The sequence below is a fragment of the Pelodiscus sinensis genome, unplaced genomic scaffold (genome assembly GCF_049634645.1).
Source record: "Pelodiscus sinensis isolate JC-2024 unplaced genomic scaffold, ASM4963464v1 ctg60, whole genome shotgun sequence".
Lineage (NCBI taxonomy): Eukaryota > Metazoa > Chordata > Testudines > Trionychidae > Pelodiscus > Pelodiscus sinensis.
The window spans coordinates 423582-438220 of NW_027466001.1; the positions used below are offsets into that span (position 1 = coordinate 423582).

The 14639-nt window shown below is 43.6% G+C and overlaps 1 protein-coding gene across 3 annotated transcripts in view; it reads right to left on the reverse strand.

Moving 5' to 3' along the window:
* TAF1 (TATA-box binding protein associated factor 1) overlaps positions 1 to 14639 on the reverse strand; it is a 135070-nt gene that overhangs the window by 56401 nt on the left and 64030 nt on the right. For all 3 annotated transcript variants that reach the window (XM_075917993.1, XM_075917992.1, XM_075917994.1), the window contains exons 18-22: positions 8944 to 9074; positions 7736 to 7816; positions 4514 to 4663; positions 4226 to 4345; positions 3580 to 3755 (exon numbers count right to left, since the gene is read on the reverse strand). In XM_075917993.1, coding sequence (XP_075774108.1) covers positions 3580 to 3755; positions 4226 to 4345; positions 4514 to 4663; positions 7736 to 7816; positions 8944 to 9074 — 658 coding nt within the window. The remainder of the gene's footprint in view (positions 1 to 3579; positions 3756 to 4225; positions 4346 to 4513; positions 4664 to 7735; positions 7817 to 8943; positions 9075 to 14639) is intronic.

The following is a 14639-nucleotide window of genomic DNA, read 5'->3' on the forward strand; positions in this document are numbered from 1 at the left end:
GATGAATATAGGCAAGCAACACGGAAATGCAGGGGCAAGATTAGAAAGGCAAAGGCACAAAATGAGATCAAACTAGCTACAGGCATAAAGGGAAACAAGAAGACCTTTTATAAATACATTAGAAGCAAGAGGAAGACCAAGGACAGGGTAGGCCCACTGCTCAGTGAGGCGGGAGAAGCAGTAACAGGGAACTTGGAAATGGCGGTGATGCTCAATGACTTCTTTGTTTCGGTCTTCACCGAGAAGTCTGGAGGTGTGCCTAACGTAGTGAATACAAGTAGAGAGAGGGTAAGTTTAGAAGATAGGATACACAAAGAACAAGTTAAAAATCACTTAGGAAAGTTAGATGTCAGCAAGTCACCAGGTCCTGATGAAATGCATCCCAGGATACTCAAGGAGCTGATAGAGGAGGTATCTGAGCCTTTAGCTATGATCTTTGAAAAGTCATGGAAGACAGGGGAGATTCCAGAAGACTGGTAATGGGCAAATATTGTGCCCATCTATAAAAAGAGGAAGAACAACAACCCAGGAAACTACAGACTGGTCAGTTTAACGTCTGTCCCAGGGAAGATAATGGACCAGGTAATTAAGGAAATCATATGCAAACACTTGGAAGGTAATAAAGTGATAGGGAATAGCCAGCATGGGTTTGTGAAGAACAAGTCATGCCAAACTAATCTGATAGCTTTCTTTGATAGGATAACAAGCCTTGTGGATAAGGGAGAAGCGGTGGATGTCATATACCTAGACTTTAGTAAGGCATTTGATACGGTCTCGCATGATATTCTTATTGATAAACTAGGCAAGTATAACTTAGATAGGGCCACGATAAGGTGGATGCATAACTGGCTGGATAACTGTAGTCAGAGAGTTGTTGTTAACGGTGCTAAATCCTGCTGGAAAGGGATAACAAGTGGAGTTCCGCAAGGGTCTGTTTTGGGACCCGTACTGTTCAATATCTTCATCAATGATGTAGATATTGGGATAGAGAGTACGCTTATTAAGTTTGCAGATGATACCAAACTGGGTGGGGTTGCGACTTCTTTGGAGGATAGGGACATAATTCAAAATGACCTTAGCAAGTTAGAGAAATGGTCAGAGGTAAACAGGATGAGGTTTAATAAAGAGAAATGCAAAGTGCTCCACTTAGGAAGGAACAATCAGTTCCATACAGACAAGATGGGAAGCGACTGTCTAGGAAGGACCATGGCGGAAAGGGATCTAGGGGTCATAGTGGACCACAAGTTGAATATGAGTCAACAGTGTGATGCTGTTGCAAAAAAAGCAAATCTGATTCTAGGTTGTATCAACAGGTGTGTTGTAAGCAAAACTCGTGAAGTCATTCTGCCGCTCTACTCTGCACTAGTTAGGCCTCAGCTGGAGTACTGTGTCCAGTTCTGGGTGCCACATTTCAAGAAAGATGTGGAGAAATTGGAAAGGGTACAGAGAAGAGCGACAAGAATGATTAAAGGTCTAGAGAACATGACCTATGAAGCCAGGCTTCATGAACTGGGCTTGTTTAGTTTGGAAAAAAGAAGATTAAGGGGGACATGATAGCGGTTTTCAAATATCTAAAAGGGTGTCACCAGGAGGAAGGAGAAAATTTGTTCCTCTTGGTTTCTGAGGACAGGACAAGGAGTAATGGGCTTAAAGTGCAGCAAGGGAGGTTTAGATTGGACATTAGGAAAAAATTCCTAACTGTCAGGGTGGTCAAATATTGGAATAAATTGCCAAGGGAGGTGGTGGAATCTCCCTCTCTGGAGATATTTAAGAACAGGTTAGATAGACATCTGTCAGGGATGGTGTAGACGGAGCTTGGTCCTGCCTTGAGGGTGGGGGGCTGGACTCGATGACCTCTCGAGGTCCCTTCCAGTCCTATGATTCTATGTGCCGAAAGTGTCCGTCTGCTATGTACATTAGACAAACGTCTCAGACACTTCGCCAAAGGATCAATGCCCACAAAACAGATATCAGACAGGATCACAAAGAAAAACCGTTTCTTGCCATTTCAACCAGAAAGGACATTGTCTCAACGACTTGATTACCTGCATCCTGCTTCAAAGGCCTTTTAAGACTTCACTTGAAATAATCCTCTGAACTGTCATTCATGCTTAAATTCAACACTTTACACTCAAGTTTGAATAAAGTATCAGAGGGGTAACCGTGTTAGTTTGAATAAAGACGCTAATTATCTTATCCATTACAAAGATAGCTTCCTCAATTATCACCTCTAATATCATTAGCTCACAGACATTTACTCCCCCCCGCCCCATCTGTTCTGAAATTTGATTTGTCCTTTTCATATGTGTTCATTTTTTTAATTGTATCCTTTGGTATATATGGTTGTGACAATTTTCTTCCACTATTTGATCTGAGGAAGTGGGTCTGGCCCACGAAAGCTCATCACCTATTAAACTATCTTGTTAGTCTTTAAAGTGCTACATAGTCCTGTTTTTTGTTACATGTCTCAGGGCTGTCAAAAATCAACATCCGTTAGAGCAGGCCTGGGCAAAATACCCTCCAGGGGCTGGATTCAGCCTGCCAAGCTACCAGATCCAGCTCACAGACACAGCAGGGAACTCAGGCAGACTCCCAGCCTGCCCTCCGCATGCTGCTGAGATGGGGCTGTTGTAGGGCTGTTTGACCAACTGTGAGCACAGGAGAGGGAGGAAAAGGTTAACACGCTTTTCCCACTCCCAGAATCCCACCATTGGCTGGTTTCTGGCCGCTTGGAGCTGCTGGTTTCAACAGGCAGCTTGGGAAGCACCTCCCTCCCCACCGCCTCATCGCCCCTCAGGCTCTCGTAGCTGTTCAAAAATCACATAGCCCCTGCAGCCAGTGTGGGGGTGAGGCAGGCAAAGAGTCTGAGAAAGATTCTCGCTGGGAGTCAAGCAGGTACATCTCCCAATTAGAGCCTGCCTCTGCCCCCTCTCCTGCATCCATATCTCCCTCCCAGATCCTGCACCTCATTCCCCTGCCCAAGATAACCCAAAGCCCTGCACCCATGTCCCCTAACCCAAGTCACAACTGCCTCCTTCGCCCAACTCCCTATCAGATTCCATACTTTCCCCTGCACTCCAATCCCATACTGCAAGCTCCCTTCTGAACCTACCTCCATCCAGACCCCACATCTCCTCCATTAATATGGACGAATGTGGCCTTGACCACTCTTCAAATTCTTGGGAGTGGCCCCTCCCATCACAAATTATTGCCTACCCCTGCTTAACTTAACCCATGAGGTGTAGTCAGAGCTAGGTTGAAAACAACATACCTACTGCCTATCAGAGAGGATTACCTACAGAAAAAGGAGAACCCCTCCAGTTGATGTGGTATGTATCTATACTGAAGTGCTAAGAAGCTAGCAAACTATGAACCTAGAAACAAAGCTCATATCACCCACATACCTGTCAAGGTATGGTGCAAGACTTCCATTCCTGATCTTTCCCAAAAAATCTGCAACCAAGAGAACACCACAGCCATCCCAATATTTTTTAAAACATTCCCATAAAGCCATCATCCTCTATTAAAGTGGCTCAGCTGGACAAATCTACAAGTCCCCACTATGTGCGGGAAACTTACTTATTCTGCAAGTCGAAGATGCGCTGACACTCCTCTTTATACCTCTCCTGGTGTTCTGCCACTGAGAACCGAGATCCACGTGCAAATTTACTCATAGGTCCCTCCCCTGAGCGAGCCTGCTCCGTGGACATTGTGCGCACCACATCAATCACTTCCCAACGGGAAAGCTTCTTAATCTGAAAAACAAAACACACGAGAAAGCACTTCAGGAGACATAGCTCAGGAAGGAGGATACAGAGTCAAACACTAGAGCTAAAAGTGAGCCCTCTCCATATGCCACTCTCTCCATGTCCACACTACAGGTAAGATTGAAGCAGCCACAGTTGGTCTTCCGGGGTTAGGATTAGCAGGTCTAGTGAAGACACGCTAATTAGAACTGAGAGGACGCTCCCATCGATGCTGGTAGTCCTACTTCTATGAGAAGGAAGGGAAGTCGAAGGGAAAGTGTGCTCCCTTTGACTTCCCACAGAGTGAAGAGCACCAAAATTCAACTTAAGAAACTTCAATTTAAGCTACGTAATTAACGTAGCTGAAGTTGCGTACCTGAATTTGAACTTATCCCTTCGTGTAGACCAGGGTTCTGGATCTACCCAATAGACTCCCACGGACAGGACTCCATACTGTACAGCTCCTGGGTCAAACTCACCTCTTCTTCAGGAACACCGAATTTACGTAGAAGCTGTTTGGCATTTTTGAGAGAGAGACGCCGGAGATCAGCATCTGTCCCTGTCACTGTCTTCTTCACTGGCTGTGGCTCCTTGTCATCCTGTTCAAAGACATAGCTCCTGAAGATCACCACTTACGCTAACCTTTTCTATATTCTCATTCCCTGTCTTGCATTCCTTTAAACTGCCTCCCCCACCCCCACCCATCTTTATTCCACTTCTTCAAACTTATCCCTCTTGCCCCACCCCAGCCTTGAGCACACATCTACCTTCTGCTGGGTTGGTTTGTTTGGGATTTTCACATAAGAGAAACCTTCACCACAACCTGTGGGATCTGCCACACCAGTCACTTCCAGCAGGCACTTTCCCTTCATGGCAGCAATGAAGGCTCGCGTGGTATTCCAAGGAGCTGTGCGCACCTGCAATAAAGGGGAGGAATAGGCCATCACAATCCTGTCACTCGCCAGGACAGTTTTCCACCCACTCTTTTGTTGGTCACACCAAAACTTGAAGCACATTCAGCAGTTTTTACTAATGTTCTCAAGTTCAATTTATTGACAGGCCACAGTTTTTATGGACATCAACTGTGTGACGTGTAAGCACACAGGTGATCTGTCCTAATTCAGAGGAAAAACATTCATGACCAAACAGCTTTAAAAATACAATGCAATAAATCTAAATATGCTGAGCCCCCACATATGTCAACTTTGCTTTCTCCACTCCCAGGCACCTCTGCTCATGCTAGCACTAGCTGACACCTCATGGACTGCTTGCTGTACCACCAGGCTCCATTAGTATAATCCTGTTAGCTCTAAGAGGACATTGTGTCAAATTCAACCGCATAGGGTCTGCAGCAGTCTCTATCGAAAATGGGACAGGGATCACCAGAGGTCACTCACTACTCAGCCTCCCTCTTTATGTTGGAAGAAATCTTAGGTAACTAAGCACTGAACAACAATTGAAGGGCGCTATGACCAAGACCAAAGAGCAAGAACATAAGAACGGCCGTACTGGGTCAGACCAAAGGTCCATCTAGGCCAGTAGCCTGTCTGCCGACAGTGGCGGGCACCAAGTGCCCTAAAGGGGGTGGTCCAAAGACAATGATCAAGCGATCTGTCTCCTGCCATCCTTCTCCAGCCTCTGACAGAGGCCAGGGACACCATTTCTATCCCCTGGCTAATAGCCTTTTATGGACCTAACCTCCATGAAATTATCTCGCTTCTCTTTAAACTCTGTTATAGTCCTAGCCTTCACAGCCTCCTCTGGCAAGGAGTTCCACAAGTTGACTACACACTGTGTGAAGAAGAACTTTCGCTTATTAGTTTCAAACCTGCTATTCATTAACTTCATTTGGTAACCTCTAGTTCTTCTATTATGGAGACTAATAAATAACTTTTCTTTATTCACCCTCTCCACACCATTCATGATTTTATATACCTCTATCATATCCTTCCAAAATCCTAATAATTTTAGTTGTCCTTTTCTGAACCCTTTTCTAAGGCCAAAGTATCTTTTTTGAGGTGAGGAGATCACATCTGTACACAGTACTCAAGATGTGGGCGTACCATAGTTTTATACAGGGGCAATAAGATATTCTGTGTTTTATTTTCTATCCCTTTCTTAATCATTCCTAACATTCTATTTGCCTTTTTGACCACCGCTGCATACTGTGTGGAAGTTTTCAGAGAACTATCCACGATAACTCCAAGATCTCTTTCCTGATATATCGTAGCCAAATTAGCCCCCATCATACTGTATGTATAGTTGGGGTTATTTTTTTCCAACGTGCATTACTTTACACCTATCCACACTAAATTTCATTTGCCATTTTGTTGCCCAATCACTCAGTTTGGTGAGATCTTTTTGAAGTTCTTCACAGTCTGCTTCTGTCTTGACTATCTTAAACAGTTTAGTATCATCCGCAAACTTTACTACCTCACTGCTTACCCCTTCCTCCAGATCATTTATAAATAAGTTGAAAAGGATTGATCCCAGGACTGACCCTTGGGGGACACCACTAGTTACCTCTATCCATTCTGAAAATTTACCATTTATTCCTACCCTTTGTTTCATTGATTGAGAACTGGTTAAAAGACAGGAAAGGACCTTCCTTCTTATCCCATGGCAATGTAATTTACACAAGAGCCTTTGGGGAGGGACCTTGTCAAAGGCTTTCTGAAAATCTAAGTATACTATATCTACTGGATCCCCCTTGTCTGCATGTTTGTTAACCCCTTCAAAGAACTCTAATAGATTAGTAAGACATGATTTCCCTTCGCAGACACCATGTTGACTTTTGTCCAACAAATTATGTTCTTCTACGTGTCTGACAATTTTATTCTTCACTATTGTTTCAACTAATTTGCCCGGTACTGAAGTTAGACTTACCCGTCTGTAATTGCCAGAATCGCCGCTAGAGCCCTTTTTAAATATTGGTGTCACGTTAGCTACCTTCCAGTCATTAGGTATGGAAGCCGATTTAAAGGATAGGTTACAAACCACAGATAATAGTTCAGCAATTTCCCATTTGCATTCTTTTAGATGAATGCCATCTGGTCCCAGTGATTTGATAACGTTAAGTTTTTCTATTTGTTCCCAAACTTCCTCTAATGACACTTCAATCCAGGACAGCTCCTCAGATTCACCACCCACAAAGGACGGTGCAGATTTGGGAATCTCTCTAACATCCTCAGCCGTGAAGACTGAAGCAAAGAAATCATTTAGTTTCTCCACAATGGCTTTATCATCCTTGATTGCTCCTATTATATCTCAATCGTCTAGGGGACCACTGGTTTTTTAGCAGGCTTCCTGCTTCTAATGTACTTAAAAAACATTTTGCTATTTCTTTGAGTTTTTGGCTAGCTGTTCTTCAAAATCTTTTTTGCTTTTCTTATTACATTTTTACACTTGATTTGACAGTTTGACATTTGAGAGAGGATCACTCTCCATTTCACCACGATCTAAGTTCATCCTCACTTGTTTTCATGGTACTTTTCTTCTTGTCTTTCCAATTCCCAACTGAAGTTCTCTGCTTGGACTAGGCTCTTCCCTCTGTGCCCGGGACTTTAACCATAAGTCTACTAATAGCATCCCTGTAGAGCGAGCAGAATTATTCTGGTGGGAGCTAGGTGAAGAGGAGGGGTTTCAGATGGTCAGCAGAACTCAGAGCATTGTTGTTATGTGTTCAGGCCATCCTTTGCTGTTCTAGTAGCTGTAATTTTGACATAGATTTTACCTTCAACCCCAGGACACTTGACACATTACAGGGTAGTGAGGCCTAGACTTACACCCTAGCTTGCCACAACTACATATTTGCATAGACCTGAGTCCATTTTGCAGCAAGGGGTGGATTCCTCAGAAAAAAGGACACAAATCATGATTGGACACCCAAAAGAAAACGTGTTCTGATTTAAAGGAGATTTTATTTTTTGCTACCAGGCTCATTTACAGACTATCACATGTCTAATTTCCCTGCTTTTCCTTCACAGTACCTCATCATCAATTTTCATCTGGAAGTCCTCTTCATTCTCTTCCTCTGGGGCAAAAAAAGATTTTTCCCCATAACCGGCATCCTATAGTGAAACAGCAAGAAAAAAAATTGAACTCCCTAATTATAAACAGGATCCATGAGCAAAGGAAAAAAAACCAGTATTATGAAACTGATAGCCTCCAGCAAAGACCAGCCCTACTGTAGTATACCGAACACACCGTGAGGGAGACCAACCATGTGTATCAAACACGTATCAGCCTTTGGGCTAGGATTACCATATTTCAAAAAAGACGACACTGTCCGGTGGAGGGGTGGGAGAGGGCAAGGAGTCAAGTGCAGAAGGGGAGGGGTATTTGAGGGGGTACTGGAGGGTTATGTGTACTGGGGGAAGGGTTATGGAGAGATACTGGAGTGTGTACTGGGAAAGGTATCAGGGTTGGGGTGAGGGGGTACATGCCACCTCACGCTTGAAGTGGGGGGCAGTTTCACAGTGGCAGAGTGGCTGGTACAGCCCATGATGCAGCACCAACCCTCAAACAATCTCCCTTGGTCCTCTCACCCTCCCCAGGCCTGGGAGCAGATGTTTGGGTGGACAGTACTCAACAGCTGTGGCTGCAGGGAAGGAATCAATCTAGCAACAGAGCCAGCTCTTTTTGAGCTGTAACATCTGCTCTCTCCCAGAGAGAGCTGCAGGATCAGAAAAAGAGGGTTCATGTCCAGGGACATCTGGCAACCCTCACGTGAACAAACTTAACTTTCGTCTTCAAAAGATAAACTGTTTCCAAAGCTAGTCCAGCAGCACGACATGCCAACTAATTCCAGGGACAGCCCCATGTGCAGACTAGCTCACTGAGCAGACCTCCAACTCACTAACTCATTCTTCACACCCCTTCTCAGCCTCTGAGACATCACATCTCCACTGCACATTTCCTCAGCAAGTACAATAAGGGGGTAGGGTAGGGAAACCCATACGAGAGAATGGGAGTCCAATGGCTCCCTTTTGCTCATAGATCCAGCTCCCTTCCTGGGCATCTGGAAGTGCAGAAGAGGGTTTAATTGTCTGTCCCAGAGTCAAGATGCTAATTTACCAAAGCTAGAGAAAAATTAGTTGCCACATTATGGAACATTGCTCCTTGCTTCATCTTCCACAAAGAAAGAGTTCCCAGTAATTTAGCAGTATCCGTCAGTCAGCCAGCAAGTGACACTCACCTTTAGCCGCTGCTCAGCTGCAATCATGCTATAATAGGCACAGCACTGCTCTGGGGACACCATCGCTCTTATTTCCTCTTCTGTTGGTAATCTGAAGTCTGATTTTAATACCCACCAATTTGAATCCATCCCTGAAAAATGTAGAGGAGTTTATTTAACTGTAACAATAGAGGCCATTCCTCAAAGAAAAGGAGATTATTTACTAAGGATGATTAACAAGCAGTATTTAAGTCAGAGGAGGATGGAATGGCTGAGCAGAGAACAGCATTGCCAAATGTGACTTCCATCAGAGTTCTGCAGACTAAATTAGTGAGTGATTAATGAGCTACATGGAAGGCTCTAGAATTAGTGGACACATCAGATATCCATAAAGGGAACATACAGAAACCTATTGGTAAACACTTTAATCTACCTGGACATACATTAAGATATCTCCAAATTGCTGTTTTGTTACAGAACAATTCCACAAGCCAAAAACAGAGACGAATTGGAACTACAACTCATTCACAAGTTTAATTCTCATGCGAATCATTTAAATGGAGATACAGGATGGCTGGGACATTATCGCCCAACCAAACAATGAAAGTGTCAAAGGTTATTTATGTCTGTGCAGAAGAACATAAGCCATCTCTCTCCTGCCATCCATCTCCACTCTGACAAACAAAGGCTAGGGACACCATTCCTTACCCATCCTGGCTAACAGCCATTAATGAACTTCAATTCATGGAGCTTATCTAGTCCTCTTTTAAACCCTATTATAGTCCGAGCCTTCACAATCTCCTCAGGCAAGGAGTTCCACAGATTGATTGTACACTGTGTGAAGAAGAACTTCCTTTTATTTGTTTTAAACCTGCTGACTGTTAATACAAGAACTAGGGGCCCCCAAATGAAATTATGGGAACAAGTAAATAACTTTTCCCTTATTCACTTTCTCCACACCACTCATGATAAGAACATAAGAACGGCCGTACTGGGTCAGACCAAAGGTCCATCTAGCCCAGTAGCCTGTCTGCCGACAATGGTCAGCACAAGGTGCCCCAGAGAGGGTGGACTGAAGACAATGATCAAGAGATTTGTCTCCTGCCATCCTTCTCCAGCCTCTGACAGAGGCCAGCGACACCATTTCTATCCCCTGGCTAATAGCCTTTTATGGACCTAACCTCCATGAAATTATCTCGCTTCTCTTTAAACTCTGTTATAGTCCTAGCCTTCACAGCCTCCTCTGGCAAGGTGTTCCACAGGTTGACTACACGCTGTGTGAAGAACTTTCTTTTATTAGTTTTAAATCTGCTACCCATTAACTTCATTTGGTGTCCGTTAGCTCTTCTATTATGGGAACTAATAACTTTTCTTTATTCGCCCTCTCCACACCACTCATGATTTTATAGACCTCTATCATATCCCCCCTCGGTCTCCTCTTTTCTAAACTAAAAAGTCCCAGTCGTTTTAACTTCTCTTCATATGGAACCTGTTCCAAACCCCTAATCATTTTAGTTGCTCTTTTCTGAACCCTTTCCAAGGCCAAAATATCTTTTTTGAGGTGAGGAGACCACATCTGTACACAGTTTTTTAGACCTCTATCATATCCTCCCTTAGTCTCCTCTTTTCTAAATTGAAACGCCCTTTAACGTCTCTTTAATCTCTCCTCATGAGACCCATTCCAAACTCCTAACCATTTTAGTTGCCCTTCTCTAAACCTTTTCTAATGCTAGTATAAATTTTTTAGACTAGACCACCACATCTGTATGCAATATTCAGGATGTGAGTACCATGGATTTATATAAGGGCAATAAGATATTCTCTGTCTTATTCTCTATCCCTTTTTTAATGAACCCAAACATCCTATTTGCTTGCCTTTTTTTTTTTTTTTTTTTTTCCAACTGTCGCTGCACACTGCATGGACGTCTTCAGAAAACTATCCATGATGGCTCCAAGATCTTTCCTGATTAGTTGTAGCTAAATTAGCCTCCATCATATTGTACGTATAGTTGGGGTTATTTTTTCCAATGTACATTACTTTACATTTATCCACATTAAATTTCATTTGCCATTTTGTTGCCCATTCACTTAGTTTGGTGAGATCTTTTTGAAGTTCTTCACAGTCTGCTTTGGTCTTAACTATCTTGAGCAGTTTAGTATTGTATGCTAACTTTGCCAGCTCACTGTTTACCCTTTTCTCCAGATCATTTATGAATAAGTTGAATAGGATTGGTCCGAGAACTAACTCTTGGGGGACACCACCAGTTACCCCTCTCCATTCTGAAAATTTACCATTTATTCCTATTCTTTGTTTCCCGCTTTTAACCAGTTCTCAATCCATGAAAGGACCTTCCCTCTCATCTCATGACAACTTAATTTACCTAAGAGCCTTTGGTGAGGAACCTTGTCAAAGCCTTTCTGGAAATCTAAGTACACTATATCTTCTGGATCCCCCTTATCCACATGTTTGTTGACCCTTTCAAAGAACTCTAATAGATTAGTAAGACATGATTAGCCTTTACAGAAACCATGTTGACTTTTGCCCAACAAATTGTGTTCTTCTATGTGTCTGACAACTTTATTCTTTATTACCTTTTCAATTAATTCGCCCGGTACTGATGTTAGACTTACCGGTCTGTAATTGCCCGGATCACCTCTAGAGCCCTACCTATTTAAATATTGGTGTTACATTAGCTATCTTCCAGATATTGGGTACAGAAGCTTATTTAAAGGATAGGTTACAAACCATAGTTAAGAGTTCTGCAATTTCACATTTGAGTGCATTCAGAACTCTGGGGTGAATGCCATCTGGTCCCGGTGACTTGTTACTGTTAAGTTTATCAATTAATTCCAAAACCACCTCTAATGACACTTCAATCTGTGACAATTCCTCAGATTTCTCATCTATAAAGGATGGCTCAGGTTTGGGAATCTCCCTAACATCCTTAGCTGTGAAGACTGAAGCAAAGAATTCATTTAGTTTCTCTGCAATGACTATCTTTGAGTACTCCTTTTGCATCTCGACCGTCCAGGGGCTCCACTGGTTGTTTAGCAGGCTTCCTGCTTCTGATGTATTTAAACATTTTGTTATTACTTTGAGTTTCTGGCTAGCTGTTCTTCCAACTCCTTTTTGGCTTTTCTTAATTACACTTAATTTGACAAAAGTTTATTCTCCTTTCTATTTTCCTCACTAGGATTTGACTTCCATTTTTTAAAAAGATGCCTTATCTCACTGCTTCTTTTACATGCTTAAGCCACAATGGCTCTTTTTTAGTTCTTTTACTGTGTTTTTCAATTTGGGCCTCTATTATGGTGTCTATGCAGCTTGCAGGGATTTTACTTTAGTCACTATACCTTTTAATTTCTGTTTAACTAACCTCCTCATTTTTGCATAATTCCCCTTTCTGAAATTGAATGCCACAGCTTTGGGCTGCTGAGGTGTTCCGGTCATTTTTTCCAAGCAGTCCTGCTATAGTTAACTCTTGGACCAGATCCTGTGCTCCACTCAGGACTAAATCGAGAACTACCTCTTCCTTTGTATATTTCTGCACCAGCTGCTCCAAGAAGCAGTCATTTAAGGTATCGAGAAATTATGTGTCTGCATTTCGTCCTTAGGGGACATGTACCCAGTCAATATGGGGATAATTGAAATCCCCCACTATTATTGAGTTTTTTATTTTGATAGCCTCTCTAATCTCCCTCTGCATTTCATAGTCACTATCACTGTCCTGGTCAGATGGTTGATAATATATCCCTACTGTTATATTTTTATTAGAGCATGGAATTGCAGTAAAACTCCAATTGTCTGGCATCCAGAGGTCTGGCACCCCTGATAGTCTGGCACGAACTGGAACCCAGAAATGCTCCAGCCAGCTGAACAATTGGAGCTACTCTGTCCCCGGCTTCCCGAAGTCCGCCGCTGCTGAAACTGACCAGCGGCTGACTTGTAAAAGCTGGGGGCAGAGCACCCCAGCTGCTCTACCCCCAGCTTCCCAAAGTCCACAACCGGTCAGCAGTGGCTGACTTTGGGAAGCTGGGGGTAGAGCAGCTGGGGTGCTGCCGGGTTGGTCCTGCAGCACCGCCCTCTCCCAGGATGCACAGTTCCCCGCCAACCCCCCGCAGACCCCGCATAGCCCCCCTTCCAATACTCCTGATAATATCTGATAATCCGGCACCCCCTGGGTCCTAAAGGTGCCAGATTATCGGAAGTTTACTGTACTATCCATAGAGACTCTATGGAACATGTTGATTCATTTAAGATTTTTACTTCATTTGATTCTACATTTTCTTTCATACATAGTATCCCCCCCCCCCCCCCCCACGCACACACACGACCTGTTCTGTCCTTCCGGTATGATTGTCCTCCATTGATGTCCTCACTCCACCAGGTTTCTGTGATGCCTATTATATCAATATCCTCCTTTAACACAAGGCATTCTAGTTCACCCATCTTATTTAGACTTCTAGCATTTCTGTACAAGCACTTTAAAAACTTGTCACTGTTTATTTGTCTGCCCTTTTCTAATGTGTCAGAGTCTTTTTTATGTGATTTTTTTTTTTGTCCGATCTGGCCCATACTTCATCCTCTCCTCCTGACTAAAACCTAGAGAATCTCTATCAATAGACTCTCCTCTGAGAGAAGTCTCTGTCCAATCCACATGCTCCTCTGTACCAATCAGCTTTCCCTCATCTCTTAATTTAAAAACTGCTCTGTGACCTTTTTCCATGTTTAGTGCCAGCAGTCTGGATCTACTTTGGTTTCCATCCTTCCTGTATAGGCTCCCCCATCCCAAAAGTTTCCCCAGTTTCTTATAAATCTAACCCCCTCCTCCCAACACCATCGTTTCATCCACATATTGAGACTCTGAAGTTCTGACTGCCTGCCTACCTGGCCCTGTGCATGGAATTAGAAGCATTTCTGAGAATGCCACCATAGAGGTCCTGGATTTCAGTCTCTTTCCTAGCAGCCTAAATTTGGCCTCCAGGACGTCTCTCCTACCCTTCCCTACGTCATTGGTACCTACATGTACCACAACCACCGACTCCTCCATAAGTCTATCTAGATGCCTCAAGAGATCTGCAACCTTCGCACCAGGCAGACAAGTCACCATACTGTTCTCTCGGTTATCACAAACCCAGCTATCTATGTTTCTAATGATCGAATCTCCCATTACTAATACCTGCCTTTTCCTAATGACTGGAGTTCCCTCCCCCAGAGAGAGATCCTCAGTGCAAGAGGATACCCCAACATCATCTGGAAGGAGGGTCCCAACTATGGAAGGTTTCACTCTGCTCCTGTTGACTGCTCTCCTTCCCTGAGCCTTTCATCCTCCTTAACAGCACAGAGGATGTCTGACCGGAGGTGGGACAATTCTACAGTGTCCCAGAAAGCCTTATCAACATACCACTCTGCCTCTCTCAGCTCCTCCAGTTCAGACACCCTGGCCTCCAAAGCCCATATGTGGTCTCTGAGGGCCAGGAGCTCCTTGCACCAAATACACACACGCCAGCCGCCCACAGGGCAAGTAATCATACAAACAGGATAGCCCCCACTCTGCTGCTGGACTTCTCTCCTACAGCTACCTAGGTTATTGATAGGGTTTTTATTTAAATCAGGAAGTTTTGATTATAGATTAAAGGTTTTAAAGAATGGCAAGCGTACCTCACCCCCTTCCCAACTCCCTCTTGAAATTCCCTATTGGCAAAGCTCCCTGCTT